This window comes from Diachasmimorpha longicaudata, chromosome 4 (assembly GCF_034640455.1).
Source record: "Diachasmimorpha longicaudata isolate KC_UGA_2023 chromosome 4, iyDiaLong2, whole genome shotgun sequence".
In the NCBI taxonomy this organism is placed as follows: Eukaryota; Metazoa; Arthropoda; class Insecta; order Hymenoptera; family Braconidae; genus Diachasmimorpha; species Diachasmimorpha longicaudata.
In genome coordinates, this window is record NC_087228.1 from 11,259,314 (window position 1) to 11,271,579 (window position 12,266).

General features: G+C 39.3%; 3 protein-coding genes across 6 annotated transcripts; 2 read left to right on the forward strand and 1 right to left on the reverse strand.

Moving 5' to 3' along the window:
* Window positions 1–883: 883 nt before the first annotated feature.
* On the forward strand, window positions 884–6,775 carry LOC135161792 (kinesin heavy chain). Of its 3 annotated transcripts, none has more exons than XM_064119704.1 (4): window positions 884–1,254; window positions 1,613–1,754; window positions 2,168–4,768; window positions 5,098–6,775. In XM_064119704.1, the coding sequence occupies exons 1-4, from the start codon at window positions 1,102–1,104 to the stop codon at window positions 5,175–5,177; spliced, it is 2,976 nt and encodes a 991-aa protein (XP_063975774.1). In that variant the 5' UTR covers window positions 884–1,101; the 3' UTR covers window positions 5,178–6,775. The 3 variants fall into 3 exon arrangements, with proteins under 3 accessions (XP_063975774.1, XP_063975775.1, XP_063975776.1); XM_064119705.1 differs by having other exon boundaries at window positions 885–1,254; window positions 5,037–6,775; XM_064119706.1 differs by lacking the exons at window positions 884–1,254; window positions 1,613–1,754 and adding an exon at window positions 1,893–2,051.
* An 857-nt stretch (window positions 6,776–7,632) lies between these two features.
* Window positions 7,633–9,693, forward strand: LOC135161139 (cilia- and flagella-associated protein 107-like). 2 transcript variants are annotated; one of them, XM_064118448.1, is made up of 4 exons: window positions 7,633–8,195; window positions 8,280–8,413; window positions 8,640–8,816; window positions 8,873–9,693. In XM_064118448.1, exons 1-4 carry the CDS (start codon window positions 7,884–7,886, stop codon window positions 9,003–9,005), a joined length of 756 nt encoding a protein of 251 aa, XP_063974518.1. In that variant the 5' UTR covers window positions 7,633–7,883; the 3' UTR covers window positions 9,006–9,693. The 2 variants fall into 2 exon arrangements, with proteins under 2 accessions (XP_063974518.1, XP_063974519.1); XM_064118449.1 differs by having other exon boundaries at window positions 7,917–8,190.
* Window positions 9,077–12,235, reverse strand: LOC135161802 (uncharacterized). Its single transcript, XM_064119722.1, has 2 exons — window positions 11,791–12,235; window positions 9,077–11,715 (listed from the first exon to the last, which is right to left on the reverse strand). Exons 1-2 carry the CDS (start codon window positions 11,886–11,888, stop codon window positions 9,888–9,890), a joined length of 1,926 nt encoding a protein of 641 aa, XP_063975792.1. The 5' UTR covers window positions 11,889–12,235; the 3' UTR covers window positions 9,077–9,887.
* Between the last annotated feature and the right edge of the window lie 31 nt (window positions 12,236–12,266).

The window sequence follows — 12,266 nt, forward strand, 5'->3', positions numbered from 1 at the left end:
TAATCCATGAGTCTAATTTCCAATGCGAATGTGTTGGGCTTCAGGCAGTGAATCGGAGCATGGCAAAAAAAAATCATGGAACTCTCCGGAGGGGGGGGGGCTATTTTTACAATTTCCCTGCCTAGTTAAAATGAGCAAGAGGTTTTTTATCCGACATCAGGAGGAAAGCCGTGTTGACTCATCGACATCTTTCTTCACTCAAGAATTTTAAGATCGTCAATTGGGACATGACTAAGTACGCATGTGACACATGCCCAGAGATGAAGAGATTCATAGATGCAAGCACAGAGCACGTGCAATTGGTATCAACCCACACGCACACAGTGCACCGGATGAGTGTAGGATGTTAATCCAAACGATACCGCTATGGGTCCATTGATAATAGAATAATAAAATTGGGAGTATGTACATACATCCTAAACAAGGGAAAATTTTTTCAATGGTATTAAGATATAACGCATTTCCCGTTGTGAATGTAAAAGAGATGATGAATCGATAGGAAGCATGAAGGTCATAAGAACAATGGCTCTTTAAACTTCCAAAAAGAACATTAAAGTCTCGCGCATGGCTGTTTTATGACTTTTGTTGGCATGCTGAGCCCTACAAAGAAATGTTCCGTGTTTTTTCTCTCTCAACTGACAATGAATACCCTTCCCAAAACATTTTTGTCAATCAGCCGGTGTCCAGGTGTCCGCTGAAGCGTGATAGACATCCCAGCACCACCTACACAACAACTCCACCAAACGTTCAAGTCTGTTGATCTCCCCTATTTCCCCTTCCTCTTACATATTTTCGTAGCATGGTTCGTCAAGCGCAAGCGCCTCCGCCTCCCCCTCACACTGCCCCTTCGTCCACCATTCCCCACCCGAGCAGAGCAGCTCGTGGCGATTGGTAATAGTGAGAATCGACTGTCGGCCATCTTGGTGTTGAATACGGGTCGTGGTCTGACAGTACTTTTGTTCATGCCTCCGTTTATTTGAATCGTTCCCTTGCCTATGATATTTGAAAGAGAATCAGCGAGTCACGAGGACGAGGTTCTCCCTGGATCGTCGTGGAATTTACTATCAATTGGTTGAGTTGAACGGAATTGAATAAGGAAAAATGGATACGCCGAGGGAACGTGAGATCGCCGCTGAGGACAGCATCAAGGTGGTCTGTAGATTTCGGCCACTGAACGACTCTGAGGAGAAGGCTGGATCGAAATTTGTCGTTAAATTTCCATCCGGAGGGGATGAAAATTGTATTTCCATTGGGGTGAGTTTTCTTAGATATATTATTTGTTTTAAAACACTTGGGACTCTTTTCATCATGACATGATGTAGGTTGTTCGCATGGGTACGCGACGGCGCACAGCTGACAGTTTGGATTCCACTCCGTTTTGTATTGAATACTCATTATTACCTTTCTTTTAATCCTTTCGAATTTTTACATTTGTCTTATTGTTTCCTCGTATGCTGAACAAAAATTAAGAGACATTTCACTCATTATTGACATCATTTACTATGCTCTGTAGATAATAAATATCTGAGTACACATGAGTCCGTAATTCTCCACATAATGACACGAGAACAGATGTACAATTTAGGATTCTTATTTTCATGTTTTATTTCAGGGGAAAGTTTATTTGTTCGACAAAGTATTTAAACCAAATGCAACGCAAGACAAAGTCTACAATGAAGCTGCTAAATCAATTGTTACCGACGTGCTGGCAGGTTACAACGGTACAATATTCGCCTATGGACAGACATCTTCAGGTAATTTTTCCAGTAGTTTCTGTTCGTTATGAAGAGATACTAATACCTTAATTTCTACCCAGTGCAATCTAGTCAATAGCTGTAATAGAGAAATTAAAAGATATAAACAAAATACCTCTTTACCAGGGAACATTGAACACTTCTGGAAGAAATCAGAAGCGAACCAAATAGTCAATCAGTTAATCAATTCTAAGGGTTTCAATTGAATGCATTTCTTCCGGTAATAAATTATTGTCTTGCGACTGATGACTGTAGCAAATTGGTCTGCCCCAAATAAATGGCAATAAATCAAAATTGGTAGTAATAATTGATTAATTAAAAATATATTAGAAGTTTGTTAATCATGTTAATGTGAATTTGATAATAAAACAACTCCATTGACTGTTTAAAATAACAATTCATTAAACTAACAGGTAAAACGCACACAATGGAGGGGGTCATTGGTGATCCGAACAAGCAGGGAATCATCCCGCGAATCGTCAATGACATTTTCAATCACATTTACGGAATGGAAGAAAATCTCGAGTTCCACATAAAAGTTTCCTACTTCGAGATTTATATGGACAAAATCAGAGATCTGCTGGACGTATCCAAAGTGAACTTGAGTGTTCACGAGGACAAGAATCGAGTCCCATTCGTTAAAGGTGCAACTGAGCGGTTCGTATCTAGTCCCGAGGAAGTATTCGAAGTAATCGAGGAAGGAAAGTCAAACCGTCACATAGCAGTTACGAATATGAATGAGCACAGTTCTCGTTCGCACTCAGTATTTCTCATCAACGTGAAGCAGGAGAATCTGGAGAACCAGAAGAAATTGTCTGGCAAACTGTACCTGGTCGATTTGGCTGGTTCGGAGAAAGTATCCAAGACTGGTGCTGAGGGAACGGTTCTGGATGAGGCGAAGAATATTAATAAATCCCTATCAGCCCTGGGTAATGTCATTTCAGCCCTAGCAGACGGTAATAAAACACACATACCGTATCGTGACTCGAAATTGACGAGAATTCTCCAGGAATCGTTGGGTGGTAACGCAAGAACGACAATTATCATCTGCTGTTCACCAGCGAGCTTCAACGAGTCCGAGACAAAATCCACCCTGGACTTTGGCAAGCGCGCGAAGACGATCAAGAATGTCGTCTGCGTGAACGAGGAATTGACGGCCGAAGAGTGGAAGCGACGATACGAACGTGAGAAGGAGAAAGCTGCGAGGCTGAAGGGAAAAGTCGAGAAGTTGGAGTACGAATTGTCACGTTGGAGACAAGGAGAGACTGTCAAACTAGAGGAGCAGGTTAACCTGGTGGAGGGACCAGACGTCATTACACCAATTCCAATCGAAGGCAAAGTCGAGTCAAAGGTTCCAGATGGACCTATTCCAGCTATACCCGGTGGTGGTCTCATGGCTGGATCACTGTCCAACGAGGAGAGGCAGAAACTAGAGGAGGAGAGGGAGCGGCTATTCCAGCAACTCGACGACAAGGACGAAGAGATCAACCAGCAGAGCCAGTACCTCGAGAAACTCAAAGAACAATTGGAAGAACAGGAGGAACTTATCGCCAGTGCTCGCAGGGATTATGAACAGCTCCAACAGGAAATGAGTACCATCAATCAGGAGACTGAGAGTGCTAAGGAAGAGGTTAAGGAGGTGCTCCAAGCGCTCGAGGAATTAGCAGTTAATTATGATCAAAAGTCACAGGAAGTTGAAATAAAGAATAAGGAGCACGAGGCACTTACTGAGGAGCTGCTTGCTAAACAGACTGCGCTCAATTCTACGATTTCTGAGCTCCAGCAGCTACGGGATATGTCTACTCACCAGCGTAAACGTACTGCGGAGATGTTGACCAATCTTTTAAAGGATCTGGGAGAGATTGGGGTCACTATCGGAGGAGACGAAAATCTTAAATGCCAGATTACGCCTGATTCGAATGGAAAACTTGATGAGGAGTTCACAGTGGCTAGATTCTACATTAGTAAAATGAAGTCCGAAGTCAAGAATTTGGTGCAACGTTGCCAGGGATTGGAAACGTTCCAGGTGGACTGCAATAAAAAGATATCAGAGTATGAGAAAGAATTGGGCGAGTGTCGACTATTGATCTCTCAGCATGAGGCACGCATGCAGACTCTAACCGAGTCGATCAAGGAAGCCGACACCAGGAAACGTCAACTCGAGGAAGATGTCGATGCAATGCGGGAAGAGTGCGCCAAATTGAAAGCTGCTGAGCAGGTCCAGGCTGTCAGTAACAAAGAGAAGGCAGAGGAGAAGGAGGCAGCGACAAAGATGCGTGTAGCCCTTGAGGAGCAGATGGATCAGTTGCGTGATGTTCACCAGAGACAGGTTGCCGCCCTCAGAGACGAAATTTCCGAGAAGCAGGAGACAATAAGTGAACTCAAGGATCTCAACCAGAAATTCACACTTGCCCACCAGCAAATGCAGGCTGACTATGAACGATTGAAGCAGGAGGAAGCTGAGAAATCCATGAAACTTCAGGAGCTCATAATGGTGAATGAACGTCGTGAACAGGCGCGAAAGGATCTCAAGGGATTGGAAGACACTGTTGCCAAAGAACTTCAGACACTGCACAATCTCCGCAAATTATTTGTCCAGGATCTCCAGGTGAGAATGAAGAAGACTGCAAATGCTGAGGACAATGAGGACGACGGTGGCTCATTGGCGCAGAAACAAAAGATTTCATTTCTCGAGAATAATCTTGATCAGCTTACCAAGGTTCACAAACAACTTGTTAGAGATAATGCCGATCTGCGGTGTGAATTACCTAAACTTGAGAAGAGGTTGAGGGCAACTGTTGAGCGTGTGAAAGCTCTTGAGATTGCACTGCGCGATGCCAAAGAGGGTGCAATGAGAGATCGTAAACGTTACCAGTATGAAGTGGATAGGATTAAGGAGGCTGTTCGCCAGAAGAACTTGTCACGACGTGGACCCAGTGCCCAAATTGCCAAACCAATTCGAGCTGGACAACACCATGGTGGAGGTATCAATGTTATTAGGACTGGGAATCGAGGTGAATAAACATTTAATTTGGATATTATCCCATGGATTATTGATGCTTGCATCCCAATTGAAAATTTCTAAAGTAGATGTTTTCAAGAAATTGTCCACAGCGTACAATTTGTGATTTTTTATTAATTTTCTTTATGACTTGATATTGTCAGTGGAAAGAATATTAATTCGTTAGCAACATCAACAATGCCATGTTTTAAAATACGATTATCCACTTCTTATATTTCTTTTTATTTTTATTTTTCTTTCTTTTTGTTTTTCCTCAATAGATGTGGAATCTCCCCGGTCGTGAGCGTAAATCGAACAAAAAAAAATTCTTCACTTTTACAGAGAACGAACGCAAGATGGCATTCGCCGATGAGAAAAAATGGATTCCAGAGCCGGACATAATTTTCAATTCTTACACATAAATGATTGAGGTAAAAGAAAAAAAAACATTATATATGAATAAGGGTTATAGAAGTACTACTACTATTCGCAGCGAGCACCATCCGTTTCTTTCATTCAACAGAGCAAAACTTAAAGAAAAAAAGTAAAGTAAGAAAAACGAGAAAAAATGAAAAAATAATAAGCATGTGCTTAGTACTGGCTAAGATTATATAACATTAAGTTTACAATGTAATACTGCATGTCTTATCGATTTGTAAATAGTTGATTTTTATAAATTATTTAATTTAAAGGAAATGAAGTAACATGTGCGCGATTATTTGAGATGAAAAAAAAACACGATCGATTTATGCTATATGGATATTGTAATTCATGATCAAGACAACGCATTACGTTCAGAACGCTTTCTAATTGTGCACTCACTTTTATCGTTGATTGATAATGATTAATTATCACATGGCGATCCAATACCCGAGACACACATGAGAGTAATTACTCTTATTACGTATTTGGTTGCCGGATTGGTTCCACAATGATGAAAAAAGATGAAATAATTGACAAACAAACTCTGGCCTAAACGCAATCATCGTTCGCTCTAGTTTAACAATTGCCAGAGTTGAAATAATAAGATTACAATGTAATAGTATTTCACGTGCAGTTGAGTGCGAGTGGGCATACAGTTGCTGAATTATGAAAATGATTGTGGCTTATGTGTATTCCAAGTTGCAAAAAATGTCAATGAAAAAGACTCCTTATTCTTTTGCTTATTGATAATTTATTGGATGATTGGTGACTGCCCTTGAAGATAGTTTCGATGCTGTAAATCGATTGGGAGAACTCGCTTAATGCCGGTTAAGTGTTCAAGTCTCTCCGTTGTGATTTTTAGATTCAGCAATTGAAACTGTCTTTCCTCGGGCATTTACTTCTCTACGATAATGTCAGTTTTTGTCTTTACTGGCTTATAACTTTAAATTTTTATCATTCAAGGAAAATAAAATGTGAAACATGAGCAACACATCTCGAATGTTTCACTCAAATATTTATTTATATGATATTTTGTATGAAACTTTAATGGTATACACAATTGAATTAAAAAAAATTCATGGCGAAATCTTTGAACAAAATTTTTTCTCATCTCCGATTCATTCAGAGATTATCAATTATCGAAAATGCTTGAAATATTTGTTTTCCCATCATTGTCATTGCCAATTATATTTATTAAAAATGGAATGTCTTGTCAATTTTGGTGCAACGATTGTGCATAACGGCGTTGAAAGCGGACATAATGAGAATTGTTATTCTAATGTTTCCACGATTACTGAGCTTAAAAAAGAGAATGATTAAAAGTGCTTTAGTTATTTAAAATTTTCGGCTGCTGTATTTATATTATTTGTAAATTACGAGGCAAACGTAATTGACATGACTACCATTGAGGCAATATGGTATAGTATGTTGTGATCGATCATTCGTAAAAAAAAAAATAAGAAGAAATCTGTGACACGAGCCTGGAATGCTCGACAGGCGAGCTTGCAATTCTAGGTAGGAAATATTAATAATGTATTGATTTTGCAAACTATTTTGTTGTCCCTACGTTGATTAATAATCCTAATTTTTTTTATGACGACTTGGCTCTGTTATTTTATCCTCAATGGTGCAGTTGCACGAGTAAAATTCAATTACGATGACAACTCGAGATTTTTCCTCAATTTTCCATTTTTTACAATGCAGTAATGTGTCTGTACATATATAAATATACGTCATTTTTTATGGGATATAAAAACACATCGACGCACCAGAAATTTTTCAAGTGAAAAATCGGTCGCACAGTTGTCCTTCCCGATTTCAGTCCAGTCGTCATACAATTAATATTTTATTCGATACATATATTTTCAATGGAGAATAAAACAAAGTGATTAATTGGAATAGAAATTTATCTTAAATATTTTGTCAGCGATGAGAAATGTTGATATTTAGATTAATTTAAAGAGTTCTATTTATTAACCAGAATCTCCATTACCAGAAAGGCATTATTAATCATTTACTTTGTACCTCATCAAAGTGCATCTCGGCTAGGGAAAATATGAAAATATCTCAATTCAAATTCGAATTGATGATGCTATATTTCGTGAAAAATTTGTAAACGTAATTAAGTTGCATTATTGGGCATGCACAGGCAATGAATTCAGCTAAGGAACAGCACATTTGTATGGCCAATAGCTATAGAAGATTGGTGAAGGAGAACTTGATAAAACAAGTATATGAAAATGAGTTCGTCGGCGCAACAGTAGTGACGATCATTTTTCGGTGAAATAAATGATAAATTTGAGAAATCTCTGCAACTAACAGATTATTTTTCATAACATAATTAAATCAGAGAAATACATCCTATATTATAATACTAATAATCGCGAGACCGTGTGAGTGATAAATGGCCCATTTGCATACCATCTGAACGTCTTGAAATTATCGACACAATGTAGATATTGTCTGTGTTCTTATCACAATAAAGCAGTATGTACTGATTGTCCCTAAATTTCAATACTTTGTGAATTAGATATTCTTTTTATTCTTTATTAATTATGATCAGTGTCATTACAACCTCGCGTCAATTATAATTGACATTTCAATATTTAAAAAATCATAATTCCATTGTTTTTCCCTGAAAATAGCTGCAATTTTGATGTTTTTAAATTCATTCCCATCAAAATTTGGTAAAAGGCACCATTAGCATGGATTCTTTTCTATTCAACCCTTGCGGCTTGCTAAATTGTGACAATTGTTCCCAACTGTCAAACTTAAATTTGCTGAAGAGCAAAATTTTCCGACAAACCAGCAAAAATGATACTTTGAAAATAAGTGAGCCGAGGTATTGCTCCAAAGTTTTGCATGGAAATTGGTTCGAAGAGCGGGCTCAATACAAAGCCCCGCCGGATGAATGGGTCAGCTCTTATAATGTCCTCTTCAAACCGTACAGCAGTGAGAATTTTAATGTTACCTCAGAGACTCGTGAGGCTGCGAAGAAGCTCAAAGACAGGAGTAAAGTAATTCAGAATCCCAGTCTCGTGTACATCTACCCTGAACCCTGTATCATTATTCGTTATTTTTATTTATCATTATCTTAATAGGGAGTGACTCGTGAAGAACTGTTGGAGCATCATGGTGATGCCTACCACAACAATTTTTCTACTGCCTATGATCTGAGTTACAGAGTCCTTCCGAGGGGTTTGAGTGGACCTCCTCTTCGAAAATATAACGCCTGGTACGGGAGAATTAATTTCTCTTCGGTTTTTCGTGCAAAAAAGCATTTAAAGCAAGAAAAAATAGTATGGGAGAAAAATTCTTGATTAATTTATTAATAATGTTTCTTTAGAAAATTAGAAACAACATTTTTTACAAGGATGATTTTAATTTCATGATGTAATTATAAAATAATGGGGAGGTGATATTATTTTTAAAACGATGAAAACGTCAATCATTATTTAAAGTAAAAGAACGTACGTTCCTGAACAAGACCTCGCAAAAAATTTCGGCAATCAATACGGCTATGGCTACAAGGAATACATCCAACGAAGAGACGAAGAACTCATTGAAGAAGCGAAGGACCTCCCTCGTAGCCATTACCGATGTGATTACACTGAAAAAAAAATACCCACCGATAAAAGGTAACTTGCGACTGAGAATGTATTTCACCTGTAACATCAACGTGATCTTATTGAAGGTATCCTCGCAGGCGGGCTGATATGAATAAACCAGATTTACGTCACCTGAATATCGATTTGGATACCAAATGGGGTCGTCTGTTTACCCATGGTTATCACAGACTCAATATTTTGCAGCAGAAGATTCATTAAGATAACAGAGTTGATTTTTCCTTTAAGAGTATTGGAGTTTGAGGTAAAATTGAAATAATAACTCTGAGAACTTAGAATGTTTGTGATTTTTTATTCGGTCCTATTCGTATAGAAGATGCATTGCAAAATCTTCCTCAAAATAAAGACCAGACCTTGGACCACATGGAACGCATTTCTCATTATTTTGTTCCATGAGCTCCAACCAAGGTCGACTTGGCGTCATAGGAAATATTTAAAAAATTCTAATATAACTGGAGTCTTCCATATTGTCATTAGTATATGGAAGTACTGCAGTAATGAATACATAGAAATGCAAATTGTTACAAAAAGAAGATTCTCAAGTACTAATTATCTGCTGCAGCTTTATCATTACTCATGACTAACAAAATTAATAAAAAAGCTCATGTATATTTGACTCCATCACACGATTCAATAGCGTTTCCAAAGTATCAATGATTCCTCTACCCGTATCCGCTTATCCTAGTGAACACACATTAAGATAGTTTTAGGTATCACAAGTTTTCGAGTGTATCCATCTATCAATATCCTTCAAAATTATTTATTGAGATGCACTTAATCGCATTATGGAATATCCTAAGACCTATTTACATCATTCCTCGATTTTCATGAATAACAATCGGTTGGCAGTATTTTCAACAAAAAAAAAAAAAAAAAAGACAATATAGAAGTACGCTAGTTTTTATAATTATTTGATTGCGGCAGTTAAGTGGCTCCCGAGATATTAATTGAAAACTGATCAATAGTCAGAACTAGCTTCTCTCCGTTCAACACTTCATTGCCCAGTAATGGATTAATCCGTTAGGAAGACCTATAAATCATTATCAGAGTACTGTTCTATCCATTGAACCCTCAAGCTCTCAATTAGCGCAATAAAATAGTACAGAAGATGATGACATTGAACACGAGTGACCCGCATACAAGTGCGGGTAACCACACAGGACTGGTGAACACTGTAGTGGGATGATTGAAGCAGACAGGCTTTTCAGGTATCTGTTGCATTACCCCTGGGCTGTTCTTGATGAGCTGATCGTGGTGGCTGTGACAAAGAGTGCGTTGCGATACCTGCCCACAAGATCCATTCGACAGGAGACTTGGAGAAGGACTGATGCAGATTGGGATCTCAGGCCCCATCAGCCTATAGGGTGATGACGTGTACTGGCAAAATGAATTTACAGGACTGCCGTTATTGATGTAATTGCAGCAGAGAGTCGTGTCAGACATCACTGAATACCTGTCACCATCATTGACAACAGAAGCTTCTCTCGACGAGGCGAAGTTGGAGCCTGTGGAGCCGAATCCTGAGCTCTGGCTGGAGGATCGAGACAACGTGGGCCTGTCTATTCCCATCTGCCAGTATCCCCCAGCCACCCACGAGTTCTGCGTCGCTGACTTCAGTTTCGGTGGCGACAGTATGAATTTCTTGGATGTCTGGAAGTTTCTCTTGAATAAATCAGGACTCGTGGTCCCATATGTTCGAGTTTCGAAGACTTTAGAACCACTGATACTGATTTTCTCCTCTCTTCCGTTGAGAGAAAGATTGCTGAGTGTTCTCACGCTGTCGTTCAGACAAACCTTGTCATTATACGACTCCGAGCGTTTCTCCAACAGTTCCAAGTTATCTGATTGACTGTCGAAACTTGCCAAACCAAGTTGACTGTTACAAATTTTGAAATTGGAAGTCAGAACTGGCTTAATCGGTGCTGGTGATTCCAGGTGGGATGGGGAGGTTAACAAATGGGTGATATCCACCGGGGACTTCTTCTCTTGGATCCCCATGTCGTTTCTATCCAGGTAGTTGTCAAATTCATCTATCGAGGAATTCGATGACAAGTTATTATTTGAACTCGATGTCTCGATTTTTTTGAACGACAAATTAAGGCCGTTAGGGGATGTTCTGGATGTTGCATTGATGAATCCCAAGAGGATGGATGCAATCGTTATAACTTGATAGCCAGTGATGTACTCCAACGGCAGCCACTGGCTTCTCCACTTGAACTTCACCAGACACTCGCCCCAATATGGCATAAGCCAGCACACCCCCAGCCAGATCACAACCAAGAACAGGTTATGGCTATTTCTAGAGTTGAAATATCTCGTGATACTGAATAGCTGCAGCACAGCTCCCACAATGGCCAACGACTGCACCATGGGATAGCCAATGATCAACGAGCTCAATATAATTAAAATAATTCTGCAAAGTTTCTCCAACTTTTCGGAATTCTTAATAATGAGACTTATGGGTCTCTGTTTAAAAATCAGCATTTTGTACTGAGTCAGCCAGACAGATTGCCTTTGTAAAACGCTCTTGACAAGTGAATTGCATCTTCTGCAGAGTGGGTACTGTTTCTCGAGAGATTGTCGACACTTTTTAATCTCTTTCTGTGATAAACTCAGGGGATCGAGTAGGCGCATCTGGCATAGCTTAAACTCTTCGTTGCGATTGCAATTTCTGCAGAGAGTCCCTTCATTCTTCATTTGGGATTTTTCAGCTCTGCAGGAGGCTGAGTAAACACTCATATCGTTTAAGGATCTTCTCCGCTGCTCGGGGATGTCGTAATTGTAATCGCCATCATTGGTGAAGCCGTTGAACTGATCACACGATGGACACTGCCACCAGTCTGTCTCTGATCTCCATATTTTCGTGTCGCTATTGCAAAACCAACAATTTACCTTCACGGGCCACCGTAATCTGATGAAGTGAAATATGTCAATGATATTATATTAATGCTTGGGGACAAATAAAGTTGATGCAATGAAAACTCACCGTAATTTATTAATTATTATCATAACAGCAGTTGTGGTGGCAAGTACTGTCCCGATGATGGGCGCACAACTTAATAATAAATGCTCTGACACTTCCATTATTTAAAAATTGCTCGTTAAAATATACATACGGAGGTGGTTGCCAGCAGAGAGGGAATTATGGATGATTTAAATGATAGAATTAATGGAAAAATTAATTGTAACCATCTCCCGCGTTTTCGAGAGGTCAATCCTAACCAAACTTGGGATGGAACGTCACTCTTACTTTTCACATAAGCACGTGAGCAAAACACCATTACATTTCATTTTCGTTGAACCAAGCGGAGTCACTATTGACGGAAGTCATTGTTGGATATGAAAATCCACTTTTAAGAGCGTTATTGAAGAATTAACTGAAATTTTTATAGGGCTGTTAAACCGCAGCTCACGTGCCACTCGACAATTATAAATGGGCGCCGAGAGCCGAAGAAGTTGTGG

Coding starts and splice junctions, on each gene's coding strand:
- LOC135161792 (XM_064119704.1), top strand. CDS start 1,102: ATGGATACGCCGAGGGAACGTGAGATCGCCGCTGAGGACAGCATCAAG. Junction 1,755..2,167: donor CTATGGACAGACATCTTCAG/GTAATTTTTCCA, acceptor TTAAACTAACAG/GTAAAACGCACACAATGGAG. Junction 4,769..5,097: donor TATTAGGACTGGGAATCGAG/GTGAATAAACAT, acceptor TCACTTTTACAG/AGAACGAACGCAAGATGGCA.
- LOC135161139 (XM_064118448.1), top strand. CDS start 7,884: ATGGATTCTTTTCTATTCAACCCTTGCGGCTTGCTAAATTGTGACAAT. Junction 8,196..8,279: donor AGCTCAAAGACAGGAGTAAA/GTAATTCAGAAT, acceptor TTATCTTAATAG/GGAGTGACTCGTGAAGAACT. Junction 8,817..8,872: donor AAAATACCCACCGATAAAAG/GTAACTTGCGAC, acceptor ATCTTATTGAAG/GTATCCTCGCAGGCGGGCTG.
- LOC135161802 (XM_064119722.1), bottom strand. CDS start 11,888: ATGGAAGTGTCAGAGCATTTATTATTAAGTTGTGCGCCCATCATCGGG. Junction 11,716..11,790: donor ATAATAATTAATAAATTACG/GTGAGTTTTCAT, acceptor TCACTTCATCAG/ATTACGGTGGCCCGTGAAGG.